General features: G+C 34.5%; 2 protein-coding genes across 2 annotated transcripts; both read right to left on the minus strand.

The window, feature by feature from the left end:
• Nucleotides 1–10,272: 10,272 nt before the first annotated feature.
• LOC123664990 lies at nucleotides 10,273–11,409 on the minus strand. The gene is made up of 2 exons (XM_045599355.1): nucleotides 11,327–11,409; nucleotides 10,273–11,113 (listed from the first exon to the last, which is right to left on the minus strand). Exons 1-2 carry the CDS (start codon nucleotides 11,407–11,409, stop codon nucleotides 10,273–10,275), a joined length of 924 nt encoding a protein of 307 aa, XP_045455311.1.
• A 1,940-nt stretch (nucleotides 11,410–13,349) lies between these two features.
• Nucleotides 13,350–14,171, minus strand: LOC123664992. The gene has a single exon (XM_045599356.1). It carries the CDS (start codon nucleotides 14,169–14,171, stop codon nucleotides 13,350–13,352), a length of 822 nt encoding a protein of 273 aa, XP_045455312.1.
• Nucleotides 14,172–15,677: the final 1,506 nt, after the last annotated feature.

A 15,677-nucleotide genomic window follows, 5' to 3' on the forward strand; every position in this document is an offset into this window, starting at 1 on the left:
ATAAATCTTATTTAACCCTTCGTGAGTCTTATGTTGGTGTTAATGGATGTTAAAGGTCACATTAGGGACCCCTTTTGTGTCTGATCATGTTCAATCATGTTACTTAATGTTTTTGAATACCGAAATTTACTTATTTGTTAATTATTTAAAATTTGTAAGTCGAGTTGAGTCGTCAAAAACATCCAGCTTATTCAGGCTTGTCTGGATAGATTGAGTGGTGTGTACCAAAGAATATAATCTGAGTCCTGATGGCGATTTTTTGAATAAATAAATAATTTAATGTTAATACTACTTCAAAACACTTGTAAAGCTACCTAAAGTAATACAAGACAATTTTAAATCTGATACTCAAGAGAGAATTAATCTTACACGTCCTTGACGAAATGAAAAACCAATATTGCATATTTGCTCTTCGCTTCGTGGAATATGTTTTAATTGGTTACGTCGAGTTCCTCAACATTTTGAAATAACAAACAACTACAAACAAATTTATTTCAAGTTACACGTATTTACAAACTTTTATTGAACTTTATTCTTAGCAGTTTTTATATAAAATTATGTTAATGTCGCATTCACATAATAAAGGACATAGATATCTAGTACTATTATCTATACTAGTACATAGATATATAGAAATAAACTGTTTATATTATCAGGTCTAAAGTTATATTTAATTAAAATTTAAAAACTGGGCATTTCTGATTAAATTTTTTTCTTGTTTCGTCTCATGACACAAGGTCCTAATTTTTTTAACTCTTATCCGTATGTCAGACGGGTGAGTAATGGTCAGTCGTTTTAGAAATGATACTTTTGATGCTGAACTCGTTTTCGTTTAGTGTGGCAGTTTTAATGTTAATGCTGTAAACCCAAATTCCGACATGAAACTGACCGTTTTAAGTATATTAATAAATTTGAATTGCGCTTAGATATATTAAATTTGAGTATTATAATAGCTTACGAAGAAATCTTCCATAAAAGATTTCTAATATTTTGTCCTAGCTACGAAATTATTAGAATATTGGTCTTTCCTACTCTGCCTGGGCAACCAAACTTTTCGTTATGTTTGTTACTCTTTGTAGGTAAATTATCCGACAACTCACAATAACCGCCTCATTGTGCATTATACTTTTTTTTTCTTTACAATTCTGTATTAAATTACTCTATGTGTATATGTACAATAAAGAATAAATAAATAAATAAATAGTACAACTTGGATTAAACTCCAATACTTCTCCTGTACACACAAGAGATATTTGTCCAGCTGTGGGATATTCACAGTTCCATTTAGTTCAGTCCAGATCGGTTTAAAATTGATCTAGAATACAACAAAATCATATGACTAAGTAAAGATGTCACTATAACAAAACGATGTCCCGCCACTCACGCAACTAGTTATCAAATTTAAAATGAATTCCTTCCAAATTCATATAAATAATTAAAAATTCATGGAATCTATTACATAAATTTAATACCAGATCTTCCTAATCCTGGATCATATAGGATTAACGTTGATCAAGAACACAAAATCTTTTGTCGTACATTTGTTCCGAGTTTCCGTTCTTGATGAGAAAGCTATAATTCATTTTTCACCCGTAAATGAGTCGTGGAAATATCTTTTATTCCTTGTGTGATTAATTTTTACACTTTGTAAAGGAATTCTTGTTGTCATCGTTACTTTTGAGATCATTGAAATTTATTTTTAATGATAGAAAATGAGTAATGTAATGTCTTAAATAATAACATGACTACGTTTTTATTTATTTGAAAGTTTGAGCTAAGATCGAGTTATTGTCACTTAAGAGAAACTTAGTGCTGTAATATTAAAATACTCTTAACTGAGAGTTGCTAATCGATTGGCTGTGTAACATTAAAAGTATCAATTTGATATTTTTAGATCGTTCCCCTCTCATTATAAAAGTATATAATTATGTCATTTTAATGTATTAGAAAATTATATGTTATATGTTCGAACAGTTAATGATAAGCTGTTACCACGAAAACAAATGAAAAACGCATGGTTCTGCGAAGTTCGCCAGGTTAGCTAGTTAGAAAAAAAATTAATTAAAAACTCATAACCCTCGTGGTATTAGAACAGGTTTAACACTAAATTCCAATCGAAATATATCACGTATTCCCATCGGCACGTGCAAGAGAGATACGTACGTGCATCACGATATCTAACTCACCGGAAATTTCCTTCAAATACTATTTTTATTGTATATAAATAAAATCATTGTGTATGAATTAAAATTAAGTTTGACTTACTAAATTGAAATAAAATTTAAAGTAAATATCAATTAATAATAAGAAAATTGTAGATTTATTGTAAAACGTAAAATTATAGACCATTTTTAAGAAAACATATTTTGATAATAAGTTTCCTTTTTATGTCTGGGAGAAATGGCTGATTTAGCCTGTCTCTTGTACTTTGTCTGCCTGTTGTACTTTAATGTCTGTAACTATCTTTATGCTTTATTTGTAATATACATATTTGTGGTCTACAATTAAGTATAAAATAAATAAATAAACAAAACACATGAATTGATTTAAAAATTTTAATAATCGTAGAAGCTGCCATGTTAAAATCTTTTTGTCTTTCTGGTATAAAAAGTCTTTTTTTATTGTTCAATTTGTGTTAAGAAACAAATAGTAAAATAAAAGTTATCATAAAATCACTAAAGTAAAATTAATTTTAAGTTGACATTAATTATCTTTACTCAAAGATTCAAGTTAGAATATAGAAAGGTCCATACCATTATAATTAACCGTCTCACTGTTCTGGTAAATTAAAATTAAAACATTTTTATCAAAAGAACATGACCAAAGACAGAAAAAAAAAACTACTAAATATTTCTTTACTTACACGTGTTAAAATGGCGACAAAATTTTACAAACAAGAATTTTTATTAAAACAACCCGCACAAAACTTGCTTACAAAAATTTACTTTGTAGCTGTATTTACTGCTCAGTTTCAGTTAAGTCTTGTTTAAACTTTTAATTTGTCAATTTACCTGGTCAGTTTTTCCAACACCTTTTTACTTTTAGTTCTCAGTACGTAACGCCTTTGACGTTTATAAATGGAGACCTTGCCGTTTCTTACAGTCTGGAACTTTAAATTAAATTGTGTAGTTACTGGCTTAATGTTGGATTCGTAATTAATATTGAAAGCATAAATGTTGCGTCTATGTTACGCTAATCACCAAAATGACGTTATTAAAATTTATCGTAATTATTATTGTATGTGAGGTATCAATTATGTTAGTTCTCCGAACTAGCAGAAAAAAACGAGGCGGCTTTAACAATACACGACTTACGAAACGTAACTCTCTCTCTTTCTCTCTTCACTAAGTCATATCTCCCTCTCAACTTCCGTTCGCCTCTCCTGATCACACTTTTTGTAACGCTTTCGTGACGCATTCACAAGCTTACTCCCCAAATCAAGGGTGCGTAAAAAAAAATTTACTTAAAAATTCTTGTAAAATCATTGAACTAAAAAAATCTTATATTACTATTATATATATTATTATGTAGGCTTTTTTTTTAATACCTTATCCTCATTTTGGGTTTTACTTCAGTTGCATTCAACTTTTCAAACTAAGGTTTACATCATCTAAATTTTATAGGGAATTCTTTAAAGGAAATTCACTAGTCTGATATTATATAAGGATACATACTGTATTAAATATTCCAATGTATAATATATTAATAATAATATGATTGCCGTTTCGCTACCTTCACGTGGGCGTAAGGTGAAAAATTTATTCACCGTTTATTACTTTTCTGTTATACAATAGTTCTATTAAAGAAAAAATAAAAAGAAGAAGAATAATTGATATACATATAATACAAATAAAAATAAAAAGAGAATATATATATATATATATATATAAATGAGACAGGAAAGTCGTCATCTACAACATCGGCAGCCGGTAGTAACGAAACGCCCAAGCCACATATTTTGACTAAGGTGTAGAGTTTGTGAAGTTAGGGCTTGTAGAGTTAGGACGTGTAGAGTTAGAAGCTTGGCTCAACATGAGATCTGATAACTTTTTGACAGTGCGAGCCATATGATCTCGTCTTGGTCATTTTACATGAAAATGTTTTTGGTGGGATTTCACTTCTTTTTGTAAGTTACTTATGACAATATTATAGCTGCATTCTACCTCCGACACATTTTATACGATAAATATCATCCAATCTTCATATTCGGTTTAAGCACGCTGTTTTTGATTTTATGTTGAACTGATATGCAAACGGACCTCCGCCAAAACTTAAATACCAAAATTACACAATGTAAATTTTCGACCTAAACTAATAACCGATTTTTATTTTTTATGTATTTTATTATTATTATTTATAACAAGGAGTAACTAGGAGTCCCTATATCAATTTTCAGACTTCTAGCATCAAAATTTGCGGAAGTCTCATACAAACTTCCATCCCCTAGTTTAAGGGGTTGGGGGGTAAAAGTTCCAAGTTTTAGAAATTTTTTCTTGTTTGTGTACTAATACTAGCTTACATACCAAATTTCAGCTTTCTGGGACTTCAGGAAGTACTCTAAGAATTTTGATGATCATCAGTGAGTGACGAAATCGGGGTTTTTTAGATATCAATAAAATCTAAAGTATAAGAGCTATGTAATTGAAACTTTATATGTTTAATAAGTTCACTATTGACATTATATTCCTAGAATTTTGTTTATCTAGTATAATCCAAACCCAAGTTATGGGGGTTCAAAAAAACGACGAAGCACTTCGAGAAAAGATAGGTAGTGCTTTTCGTTTTTTTTTTTTTTTTTTTTGGCTCGTTTTGGCGGAGACAATACAGATAATAAGATGATTATTGTACAGACAGATAATAATATGATTATTGTAATTGTTATGTTAGTCTGAAAATTCATTTAAAATTATTATGACTTTTAACTTTCGAGGTGAGCCGTACATAATATAATTGACAGTTAAATGGATTATTGTTAATTTCTGAACATAGGACGATACGGTGTTAATTCAATATCATAAAGCGAATTTGAATAATTTCGTGCCCTCACAGATTTACATTACGAACTTTATAAGACACAACCGTATGCTTCAAGATGTCAAACGTTCGCAATTTTAGAATTTCATATAATCGTCATATTTATCACTAGCTGTGCCTGTTGGTTTTACCCGCGTTAATTTTAATATTAGATAGCTTTCGACGGTAAATGGACACAAAAATAATTTTTCAATTTATGCCAGTACATCCTTAGTTTAGCGCGTTTTAACGAACAAACAAACTTTTCAGCCTTATATTATTAGTATCGGTATAGATGGTTGATAAATTAGAAAAAAATATATAGTTTTAATAAACATTTTATTTATTAAATACAACATAACACAAAAAAAAACTTTTGCGTGAAATTTTGTTTAGTTTGTTTTAACGAACGGAAATCCTGCGATGAAGTAACCGTCAACACAATATTTCAGCTAAAAACTTTGAATCTAAAGCTAAGTCTATAATATATTTTAAATAAAACCTATCACGTAGCCGAAAACATTTTCTTAATATGAGACAAAGTTTAAAGAATATACGGTAGTATTTTCTTAGTTGAGATTTCTCTAACGAGTTATACATTCATAAACTTTCTATATCCTTTCTGCCTCGCATCATTTCAAAGAAGCACAAGCAAAGCGAACCGTTGCTTTGTTGCCCAGCCTCTTTCACATCCAAAACCAACTTTTGTAAAAATTTTGTTTATAGGTATATCAAGATACGAATCACTCACATATCACTTCAGCTTATTGCAGTCCACTGCTGGACAGTTCGCGCCAAAAATTGCGCGAACTCATGTGTTTTGCCCATAGTCACCACGCTGGGCAGGCGGGTTGGTGACCGCAGGGCTAGATTTGTCGCACAGAAGACGCTGCTGCTCGTCTTCGACCTGTGTATTTCAAAGCCAGCAGTTTGAAGGTTATTCCGCCATTGGTCGGCTTTTTAAGTTCCAAGGTGGTAGTGGAACTATGTTATCTCTTAGTTGGCTCTTACGACACCCACGGGAAGAGATATATTCTTTACTGCCGTAGCCACACAGCAGATACGAATACCTAACTAAAAACGGAAACTTTGGAATTAATTTGATATCCCGTCATCATCAGCTTTAGAATGAATTAAACAGGTCACGACCTAAAAACGACAGAGAATTTTCTAGTTAAGCAACGTTCCAAGCAATAATTAAATAAGTGACGATGCAAAATTTGTACACCTTTTTAGACATTCAGTTTGACCAACGTGTACTGATGGAGCTGTTTTAAGGAAATTTTCTTTATACATTTATGCTTCATTTTAAGCGTCAGTGAAAAAAGTACGCTGGGTTTTGCTTAATTTTTTTTTGTGTATGAAGCGATGATTTATTATCATTCAACTTCATACATATATTTTTGGATGCATACTAAGTTTAACACTATAAACAATATGTAGGGTATGTACGTTAAAGATAATTTAATAACTGTAGCACATTTGCTGCACAAAAATGTAATTTAGTAATTTATTAATCAGTATTAACATGGTCCATGTCCTTTAGGGTACTGATTTCAATAAGTTTTTTTTTTAAATAAAAGCAAGAATTGAAGATATATGCTTGTCAATAATAGAAGTTAATTTTTATTTATGTTCGCCTTAATTTAAATAAAAAATTATTAACAACTTCGATGTTATTTAATATATTATAAATTAAAAAATAGATATGTAGAATTAGTGCCATTATGTTATGATTTGTAAGCCATCAGATTTAAACATAAATTTTAATTACCATTTTTAATATTAATAGATCTTAACCACATGTATATTTGCAAGGGATGTCTATTAGCTATTACAATTTGAACACAATATTGTGAATAAACGATTTATATGAGTGAGTTACTATATACGTGAAATTCCATTCCTATTTTATTTATTCAACAAAAACACATAAAATGTAGATTCTTTTATACATTATGGAGATAGAATACTATGTTTTATTCTTCACAGCATTTTATCTTCCCAGGGGGCCATTGGATGTGAAAGCGATGCCGTAAGAATTTGCTTTATCATTTTACTTGAATTATAATAATGTCACATGCATGTCTTATTCGGTGATAAAGGAATATACAAGAATAAAGAGGAATTTTGAATAGGCATGGAAAACTGGTTGGAACCTATTAGAGTAGCTTTATATGATAAGTGTTACGGACGAATTTGATATTATGTAAAAATGCATTATAAGATTCGAAAAAAACTATCTCTGATGGAACACTTTGAAAAAAAATGTGCATATTAATATGCTGTGTGGTTACAGCAGTACAGGATAAGCCCCTCCCTCTCTTACCGTGGGTGTCATAAGAGGCTTCTAAAGGATAACATAGTTCCACTACCACCTTGAAACTTAAAAAGCTGACCGATGGTGGGATAACTGCCCAACTGCTGGCTTTGAAATACACAGTCCGAAGACGAGCAGCAGCGTCTTCGGTGCCACAACGCCAGTCCTGCGGTCACTAATCCGCCTGCCCAGCGTGGTGATTATGGGTAACACATAAATTCACGCCATTTTTGCCGCGAACTTGTTGAGGCCTATATCCAGTACTGGACTGCGATAGGCTGAAGTGAAATGAATATTAATAAACTTTTGAAAATTTTGACTAATAGACCTCAAACTATATTAAAGCATAGTGACAAAATAAGCTTCGTATTTTTCTTCCTTTGCTCAAAAGTAGGTCACTTACAGGATAGCTACTAACTTCTTTCTGCCCTAAGTAAAATTTTCTAAATACATTTTTCCATTTTCCTACAGAACTTTACGACTGCTATAAAAATTCACCGAGACATTTACAGACATATGTGCATATGTTATGTTTGACCGGATATGTTCAGGGTGCCGTCTGAGTTTTGCTAACAATAATGAAAGAAGGGGAAAAGTGTACTTTAGTTTTGATATAATAATGTGAATTTTCGTTGTAGAAATTACTTAAATACTAAAACATATTTTAAATGAGAAAGTTAGAGTTCTTTAAAGAATAACAGATACTACGAATATTGGCTTATTTTTAAAGTTTAGAAAATTTGCACAAGATCTCGATGCACAATAGACCAGAAAAAAAGCAGTGTTTTTATTGCTGTTTATGTCTTTTTTCTTATCACCACACACCTCTAATTATAAACGAAGCTACTCCATTCCTCTACCATTGTTTTTTTTTCTGTATAAAACTCAAAAAATCTCTAAAGATAATCAGTCATACCGAGCACGTATTATTTTCCTTAATTTAGTATTTGAATTATCATTCTGCTAAGATCAGATTACTTCAACCGAATCAACATTAAATTTAATTTCCGACTGTAACCGTATTTCATATATTAATAGCTTCCATTTAGCTTTAATTTTAGAATACGATTCGGACACAACGAAGCATGAAGGGTTCGATGCCGAAAACAAAAGTTAAATTAATTCACGATCGAGCCCGATACAGTTGACATATTTTTTTATATCTATGGGAAAACTTAATGGGATATTCTATTTTAGTTAACTTGTGTGATAGAAATGAACTCCTGTTTGTTAAAAAATAAACTCAACAAATATTTTCAGCTATAAATAATTATAAAAGACTCGAAGTTCTGTGGTAGTCTACTGAGTATTGGCGGAAACACACTTATTATTCCATATATAATATCTGTGTCATTTTAGTTTACAAATTTTGCTAATATTGATAAGAGTTATTAACTACATTTTAATCAAAATTAAGTAAATCTGAAAAACGGAACAATTATGGAGTATCTACAAAGCAATAAACCAAAATCAAAGACAAATTGGCTGTGTCCACATTGTATATAATTTCAAACTTATTAATATTCTGCTAAGAACAGATTGAATGAATGGGGCACGTCCCCGTGTTTAACACGGATCTGGGTTCGATTACGCTGGGTTCTATTTACATGGGAATACGTGTACATTGAAATTATGTTGCGGTTTCACGTCACGTCTATGAAACACGTTTGTTAATTATTTCGTTTCAAATAACCTATGATTTAAATAATTTAACAGATAAATTGTCTTGAATAGTTTTGTATATTGTAAAATTAGAAGTACTGCAATTTAAAATATTTTTATTACGTAGGTACTATATTATCATATTATGGGAAAAGGTTGTATAATACTTCATTAGATAATTTGATCTTTATGATATAAAATATGTTAAAAAATATACGTTTCAGCCTGTAATATCCCACTATTTGTTAGCATTTAAATTTGTAATTCTGACAATTATTAAAATATTGGATTTTGTGTCGATATTACGCTTTAGCCTGTAATATACCACTACTGGGCATAGGCCTCTTTCTCCGTGCAGGAGAAGGATCAGAGCTTAATCCACCACGCTGCTCCAATGCGGGTTGGCGGATATATTCCTTACTATAAGTAACAATCGCTATCAGGTATACAAGATAACAACCGGGACCGGCTTAACGTGCTCTTCGAAGCACGGTGGGGAGACCCATAAGGACTGCACAAACACCCAGACCACGGCAAACACCTGTATGGCCAATACAAATGTTTGTAATGAGGGGATCGAACTCGCAACCGCCAGCGCAACAGGTACAATCCATGACTGTAACTGTTGCGCCAATGCGGCGTCGATTAAAAAATATAATAGGTACAATTTAGATTAAAATTTATATTGTCTTTCTATTAAACTTTAGTCAGTATTATTTTCGTGAAAAGTTAAAATTAGTTAAAAACCGCAAACCGAACTGAGGTCAAATCATGATGATAATTTTAAACTAAAAAAAGCACAGTTTGTAAAAAGTGGTTCTATGGGGTCACTAGAATGCCTAGCTATTATTCGGTCTATCCTAATAACCTCACATTTATTTGACTATTATTCTCTAATGTAATTTATGTACACGTAAAAGATGTTCTTAGTTTTATATGATTACTATATGTAGGAGATAATTATTAATAACAAAATTTAATATGTAGATGAATTTAATTTAGAAAGTAAACGATATTACAATTAATATGAGAATGAAATAATAATTAAATTTAGATGCGCGGTTAGTTTTAAGATTCGTAAGCAAGTGTGGTGTGTGAGCGCCGTTCAGCCGAACACTTCAATTCTTGATGGCGTCATATTTCTTTCAACGCATTGGTTTTATCGTGTGGTCCAATGTGTAAAATTTGTAAGGAGCTGGTCCAAGTTGATAAAATAATATTGTGGCGTTTATTATCATCAGGAAGTTCGCCACATATTCCCCCTGGCTAGACCGTAACTACGGTCGATAAAAGTTGGGAAATTGGACTCTTCGCCCGCTTCGTGTGTACTTCTCTGTTGAAGTTTTGACAGGTTGTGATAGTGTTACCTTTTCTTCTCTTGCCATGTACGCCGGTTTAAGCCTGTCGATAGAAACATTAACCTTTTTGTTCTGGACGTCTAGTGTGAAATACTTAGGCGTTCTTTCGATGACCTTGAAGGGTCCGGCATACGGTGGTTCTAACGATCCACGCAATCGGTCTTGTCTCAGAAATACATGCGATGAGTTTGTTAAGTCTTTAGGTATATAAAATGGTGATGCGGTAGATGTATGCCAGGAAGTTGGTCTTGGGGAACGTTTAGCCATATGAGATCGTAGGCGTGTGGCGTAAAGAGTTACATCTGTTGCGGTGTAATCATCCTTAGGCGACAGGAACTGACTGGGCAATATAAGGGGCTCACCATAAACGAGCTCTGCTGGTGACGCTTGAAGATCATCCTTCCAGGAGCTGCGCATGCCAAGAAGTACTAGTGGAAGAGACTCAGTCCACTGCGAAGAACTACAGTTGCTGTTGCACATGATTGCTGTTTTAAGTTGTCGATGCATTCGCTCAACTATACCGTTTGCTGCAGGATGGTAGGCGGTAGTGCGAATATGTCGAGCGCCAACTGTCGCTGTGAGAGATTTGAACAGTTGACTTTCAAATTGCCGACCGCGGTCTGTGGTTACCCGGGCTGGGCAACCAAAGCGTGCAATCCAACCGGACACCAAAGCTGCGGCACAGGACTCAGCTGTTATGTCCTTAAGCGGGAACGCCTCGGGCCATCGCGTGAATCTATCGATGACGGTAAGGCAATACCTGAAATCATAAGAAATAGGTAAAGGTCCTATGATGTCGAGGTGAATGTGAGAGAACCTCGAAGAAGGAGTAAGGAAAGTGGAAAGGGGGGATACTGTATGGCGGATAATTTTGCATTTTTGGCATTTTAAACATTGCCGTACCCACTCTCTACAGTCCTTATGAATCCCTGGCCAAACAAATCTTTGTGTCACCAGTCGTACTGTAGCTGACCTTCCAGGATGATGTAAACTGTGTACCATGTCAAAGACTTGTCTTCTAAATTCTGGTGTTATATACGGTCGAGGTGAATGCATGGAGATGTCACAGTAGATGGGTATAGTAGTAAATTAAGTTGACATTTTCACAAGCTTCAGTGAAGAACCACGGCGAAGAAAGTCTTGCAGTTCAGTATCATTGTCCTGAGATTGTGCAAGAGTCTGATAATCTATGGTACTGATTTCTTCGATCCGAGAAAGTGCATCAGCTACTTTGTTGTCCTTACCCGGTATATATTTTATATCAGTGGTAAATTGAGATATGAAGTCGAGATACCGGAATTGTCGTGGTGAACAGTCTTGCTTACTGGTAGAAAAAGCAAAAGTGAGGGGCTTGTGATCGGTGTAAACAGCGAATGTAGCAGTTTCTATCATATGTCGAAAGTACTTGACAGCTTCGTATACAGCTAGAAGTTCTTTGTCGTAAGGGCTATACTTCTTTTGTGCAGTAGACAACTTATGAGAGTAAAATGCTAGAGGTTGCCAGTCATCAGCTTTCCTCTGTTGGAGTACCGCACCGATAGCAAAGTCTGAAGCGTCAGTGACGATTGCGAGTTCTGCCGAGTAATCTGGATGAGCTAATAGTGTAGCTTGCGATAGTGAAGTTTTACAGTCTTCGAAAGACTTGAGTAATGTAGATGTCATCTCTACTGGGTGAGAACCTTTCATTTTAGGTCCTTGTAGAATGGAGTTCAGCGGCGCCTGGAGTTTTGCGGCATCCGGAATAAACCTACGATAAAAGTTTAGCATTCCTAGAAACCGTCGAAGTTCTTTAACTGTCTTAGGTACAGGAAATTCGTTGATAGCTTGGACTTTTGATTCAAGAGGCTTAGATCCAGAAGCAGAAACGTTATATCCTAAAAAATTTACAGTTTCTTGACCAAATGAGCATTTGGAAGTGTTAATTAAAATGCCATACTGCTTGAGACGTTCAAATAACTGCCTTAGATGTGTCTTATGTTCCTCTTTAGATTTAGAAAATACCAAAATATCATCGATGTATCCGTAGGAGAAGTCTAGACCGGATAACACCTCATCAATAAATCTTTGAAATGTTTGTGCTGCATTCCTAAGTCCAAATGTCATGTAAGGGAATTCGAATAATCCAAACGGTGTTGTGATAGCAGTTTTTGGTATATCCTTCGGACTTACAGCTATTTGATTGTATGCCTTAACAAGATCAATAGTAGAGAATATTGAACATCCTGACAACTGGTATGAAAAGTCATGTATATGACGTATCGGGTATCGGTCAGGTATCGTTCTAGCATTGAGTGCTCGATAGTCACCACAGGGTCTCCAACCATCGTCCTTCTTCTTAACCAAGTGAAGAGCAGAAGACCAAGGACTTTCAGAGCGTCTAGCTGTACCACTTGCCAACATATCCTCGAATTCTTTTTTAGCAGCCTGACAACGGACAGGATCTAGACGACGAGGCTTACAAGATACTGGTTGTCCAGGAGTGGTTCTGATGTAATGCAGAGTATTATGTTTTGTCGGAGAGTGTATACCTGCTGGCCTTGTGATCTCCGGGAATTCTCGTAAGATCTTGTGGAATTCAGTTTCACCTGTGACAGTCTTCACTGATGCGATGTCGTCAGACGGAACTGTATGCTTAGCACGTACTAAGAGGGAAGTGATACCATCGATCAAGCGTTGCTGTTTGCAGTCTATGAGCAAACCATAGTAAGTCAGGAAATCGACACCAATGATAGGTCGGTAGACATCAGCGACTGTAAAGTTCCATGTGAAGTCTCTACGAAGTCCGAAATTAAGATGCAGTTTTATTGGTCCGTAAGTATGAATGACTGTGTTGTTTGCAGCCACCAACTCAAAATTAGTTTGCTTGCGGGGCGTCTTTAATGCTGACCGTGGGAAAACACACAGGTCGGAACCAGTGTCTACAAGGAACTGCATTTTACTTACACGATCGGTTACAAAAAGACGGCCTGTAGTTGTTGTTGGGCAGTCATAGGCCGCTACTTCCGACTGCCCGTGGAGTTTTCCGAAGAAAAACTACATGGCTCCTTGCATTTTCTTGCATTTGCGCCGTAGGTAAAATGGTAAAAACAATGAGGATGATCTAGGGGTGGTTGCTTGGGACATGAGCGGCTTCGTGAGCGATTATATTTTCGGGTATTTGAGCGTGAGCGCGAGCTATTGTGTTCTAACCGTGCCTTAAGTTGTGCTACTTGCTTTGCTAGTTCGCATACCTGCTTAGCCAAGTCATCGTATGAAGAAGATGAAGTATTAGAAGATGTACTTGCTATCTGCGGTGTTGATGGAGCAATTTCATGCACCTTGTCGGCCAATTCTGCCAGCTTCTCTAACGGTAGATCTATCTGCGAAGCGATTACGGTTTGAATTGTCTGAGGTAATCGACTAGACCATAAAGTGGCTAAAAAATCTTTAGGGACTGATGGACCTGCCAGTCCTTCGAGATGACGTAGGAACTGTGATGGTTTTCGGTCGCCTAGCTCCTCATGCATTATAAGTTGCTTTACGCGTTTCTCCTTTGAGGCAGATAGGCGTTTAATGAGCTCGTTTTTAAGTTTTGAATATTTATCTGCAACGGGCGGATTAGTAATTACGTCTTTTACTTCAGCTGCATATTGGTGATCTAATTGAGCCACTAAATAGCAAAACTTAGTCTCGTCGGTTGTTATTCGAGATAACGTGAACTGGCTTTCGACTTGAGCGAACCATAAGGTGGGTTCCTCTGGCCAAAATGGTGGTACTTTCACGCCTACACGCAATACATCTGTGCCGACATCGGCATCTCTAGGATCATCCTGATTCATATTTATAAGAAAAAAAAAATCTCGCTTACCGCTATCACTTGAGGCACACCCTAAAAATCACAACTCAATATTCCTTAAGGTATCTTTTCGATGTTTTCAAAATCCAAACTTCGTTCCTCGTCGGGGTCACCAATAATGTGGGGTCACTAGAATGCCTAGCTATTATTCGGTCTATCCTAATAACCTCACATTTATTTGACTATTATTCTCTAATGTAATTTATGTACACGTAAAAGATGTTCTTAGTTTTATATGATTACTATATGTAGGAGATAATTATTAATAACAAAATTTAATATGTAGATGAATTTAATTTAGAAAGTAAACGATATTACAATTAATATGAGAATGAAATAATAATTAAATTTAGATGCGCGGTTAGTTTTAAGATTCGTAAGCAAGTGTGGTGTGTGAGCGCCGTTCAGCCGAACACTTCAATTCTTGATGGCGTCATATTTCTTTCAACGCATTGGTTTTATCGTGTGGTCCAATGTGTAAAATTTGTAAGGAGCTGGTCCAAGTTGATAAAATAATATTGTGGCGTTTATTATCATCAGGAAGTTCGCCACAGTTCTCTTTCAACCTATAGGCCTCAAGAGTCGTAGTTTAAATATCTGTTTATTTCGCTAAGTTGTATAACTTTATGATTTGTTTCAAATCATAGAAGCATAAAAAGAAGAAAAATGTACCTGAAACCGCCAAAGTTGTCCGCTGGATAAAAATGTGAGATAACAATACTAAAATTTTAATTTTTTAAATTAAGGTAAAGTGCAGCACGAAATACTTTGATTTTACCTGAATCAACCTTTCTAGCAAAGTTCCTCTACGTTACAGAGGTACAAACAAATAATACTACTCTCAAATTAGCACAGATCTCCTGAGGAGGATCAGGGGGGAAGCAAGGCGCTTTCGGATGCTTCTAGCGTTGAAGGCGTATATATTATGTTAATCGCTTACCACTTTACAATCATACAAAAATTTAAAACAAGATAATTGATAAAGCATTCATGCAATATCATTCAAATCTACAGTTGAGTTAGCACGAATTTGCGAAACATGCGAGTTCATTTGTTTCTTTGTGAAAAAACAGAACTTACATTAAACGAGAGACGTAGGGATGCTCCCCACAGTCGGGTCGGATAAGTAAAGTTCTTTTGTGAACTCATAAGCTGTAATGGTTTCAGCATACATTTATTTAATTGTTATTATTAAAACAATTAGACAACTGACGTCATATGGGAACATTAACTTTATTACGTGTATCATTCATTCTTTTTATGCAAATCTATACTAATATTATAAAGCTGAAGAGTTTGTTTGTTTGTTTGTTTGTTTGAACGCGCTAATCTCAATGACTACTGGTCCGATTTAAAAAATTCTTTCATTGTTAGATTAGCCCATTTATCGAGGAAGACTATAGGCTATATATCATCATGCTAAGATCAATATGAGCGGAGCACCAATGAAGAATGTTTCAAAATCAGGATTTTTTTCTTCTTAGAGCTT

This window comes from Melitaea cinxia, chromosome 23, assembly GCF_905220565.1.
Source record: "Melitaea cinxia chromosome 23, ilMelCinx1.1, whole genome shotgun sequence".
NCBI classification, from domain to species: domain Eukaryota; kingdom Metazoa; phylum Arthropoda; class Insecta; order Lepidoptera; family Nymphalidae; genus Melitaea; species Melitaea cinxia.

Coding starts and splice junctions, on each gene's coding strand:
- LOC123664990 (XM_045599355.1), bottom strand. CDS start 11,409: ATGCATTCACCTCGACCGTATATAACACCAGAATTTAGAAGACAAGTC. Junction 11,114..11,326: donor AGTTTACATCATCCTGGAAG/GTCAGCTACAGT, acceptor TTATGATTTCAG/GTATTGCCTTACCGTCATCG.
- LOC123664992 (XM_045599356.1), bottom strand. CDS start 14,171: ATGAATCAGGATGATCCTAGAGATGCCGATGTCGGCACAGATGTATTG.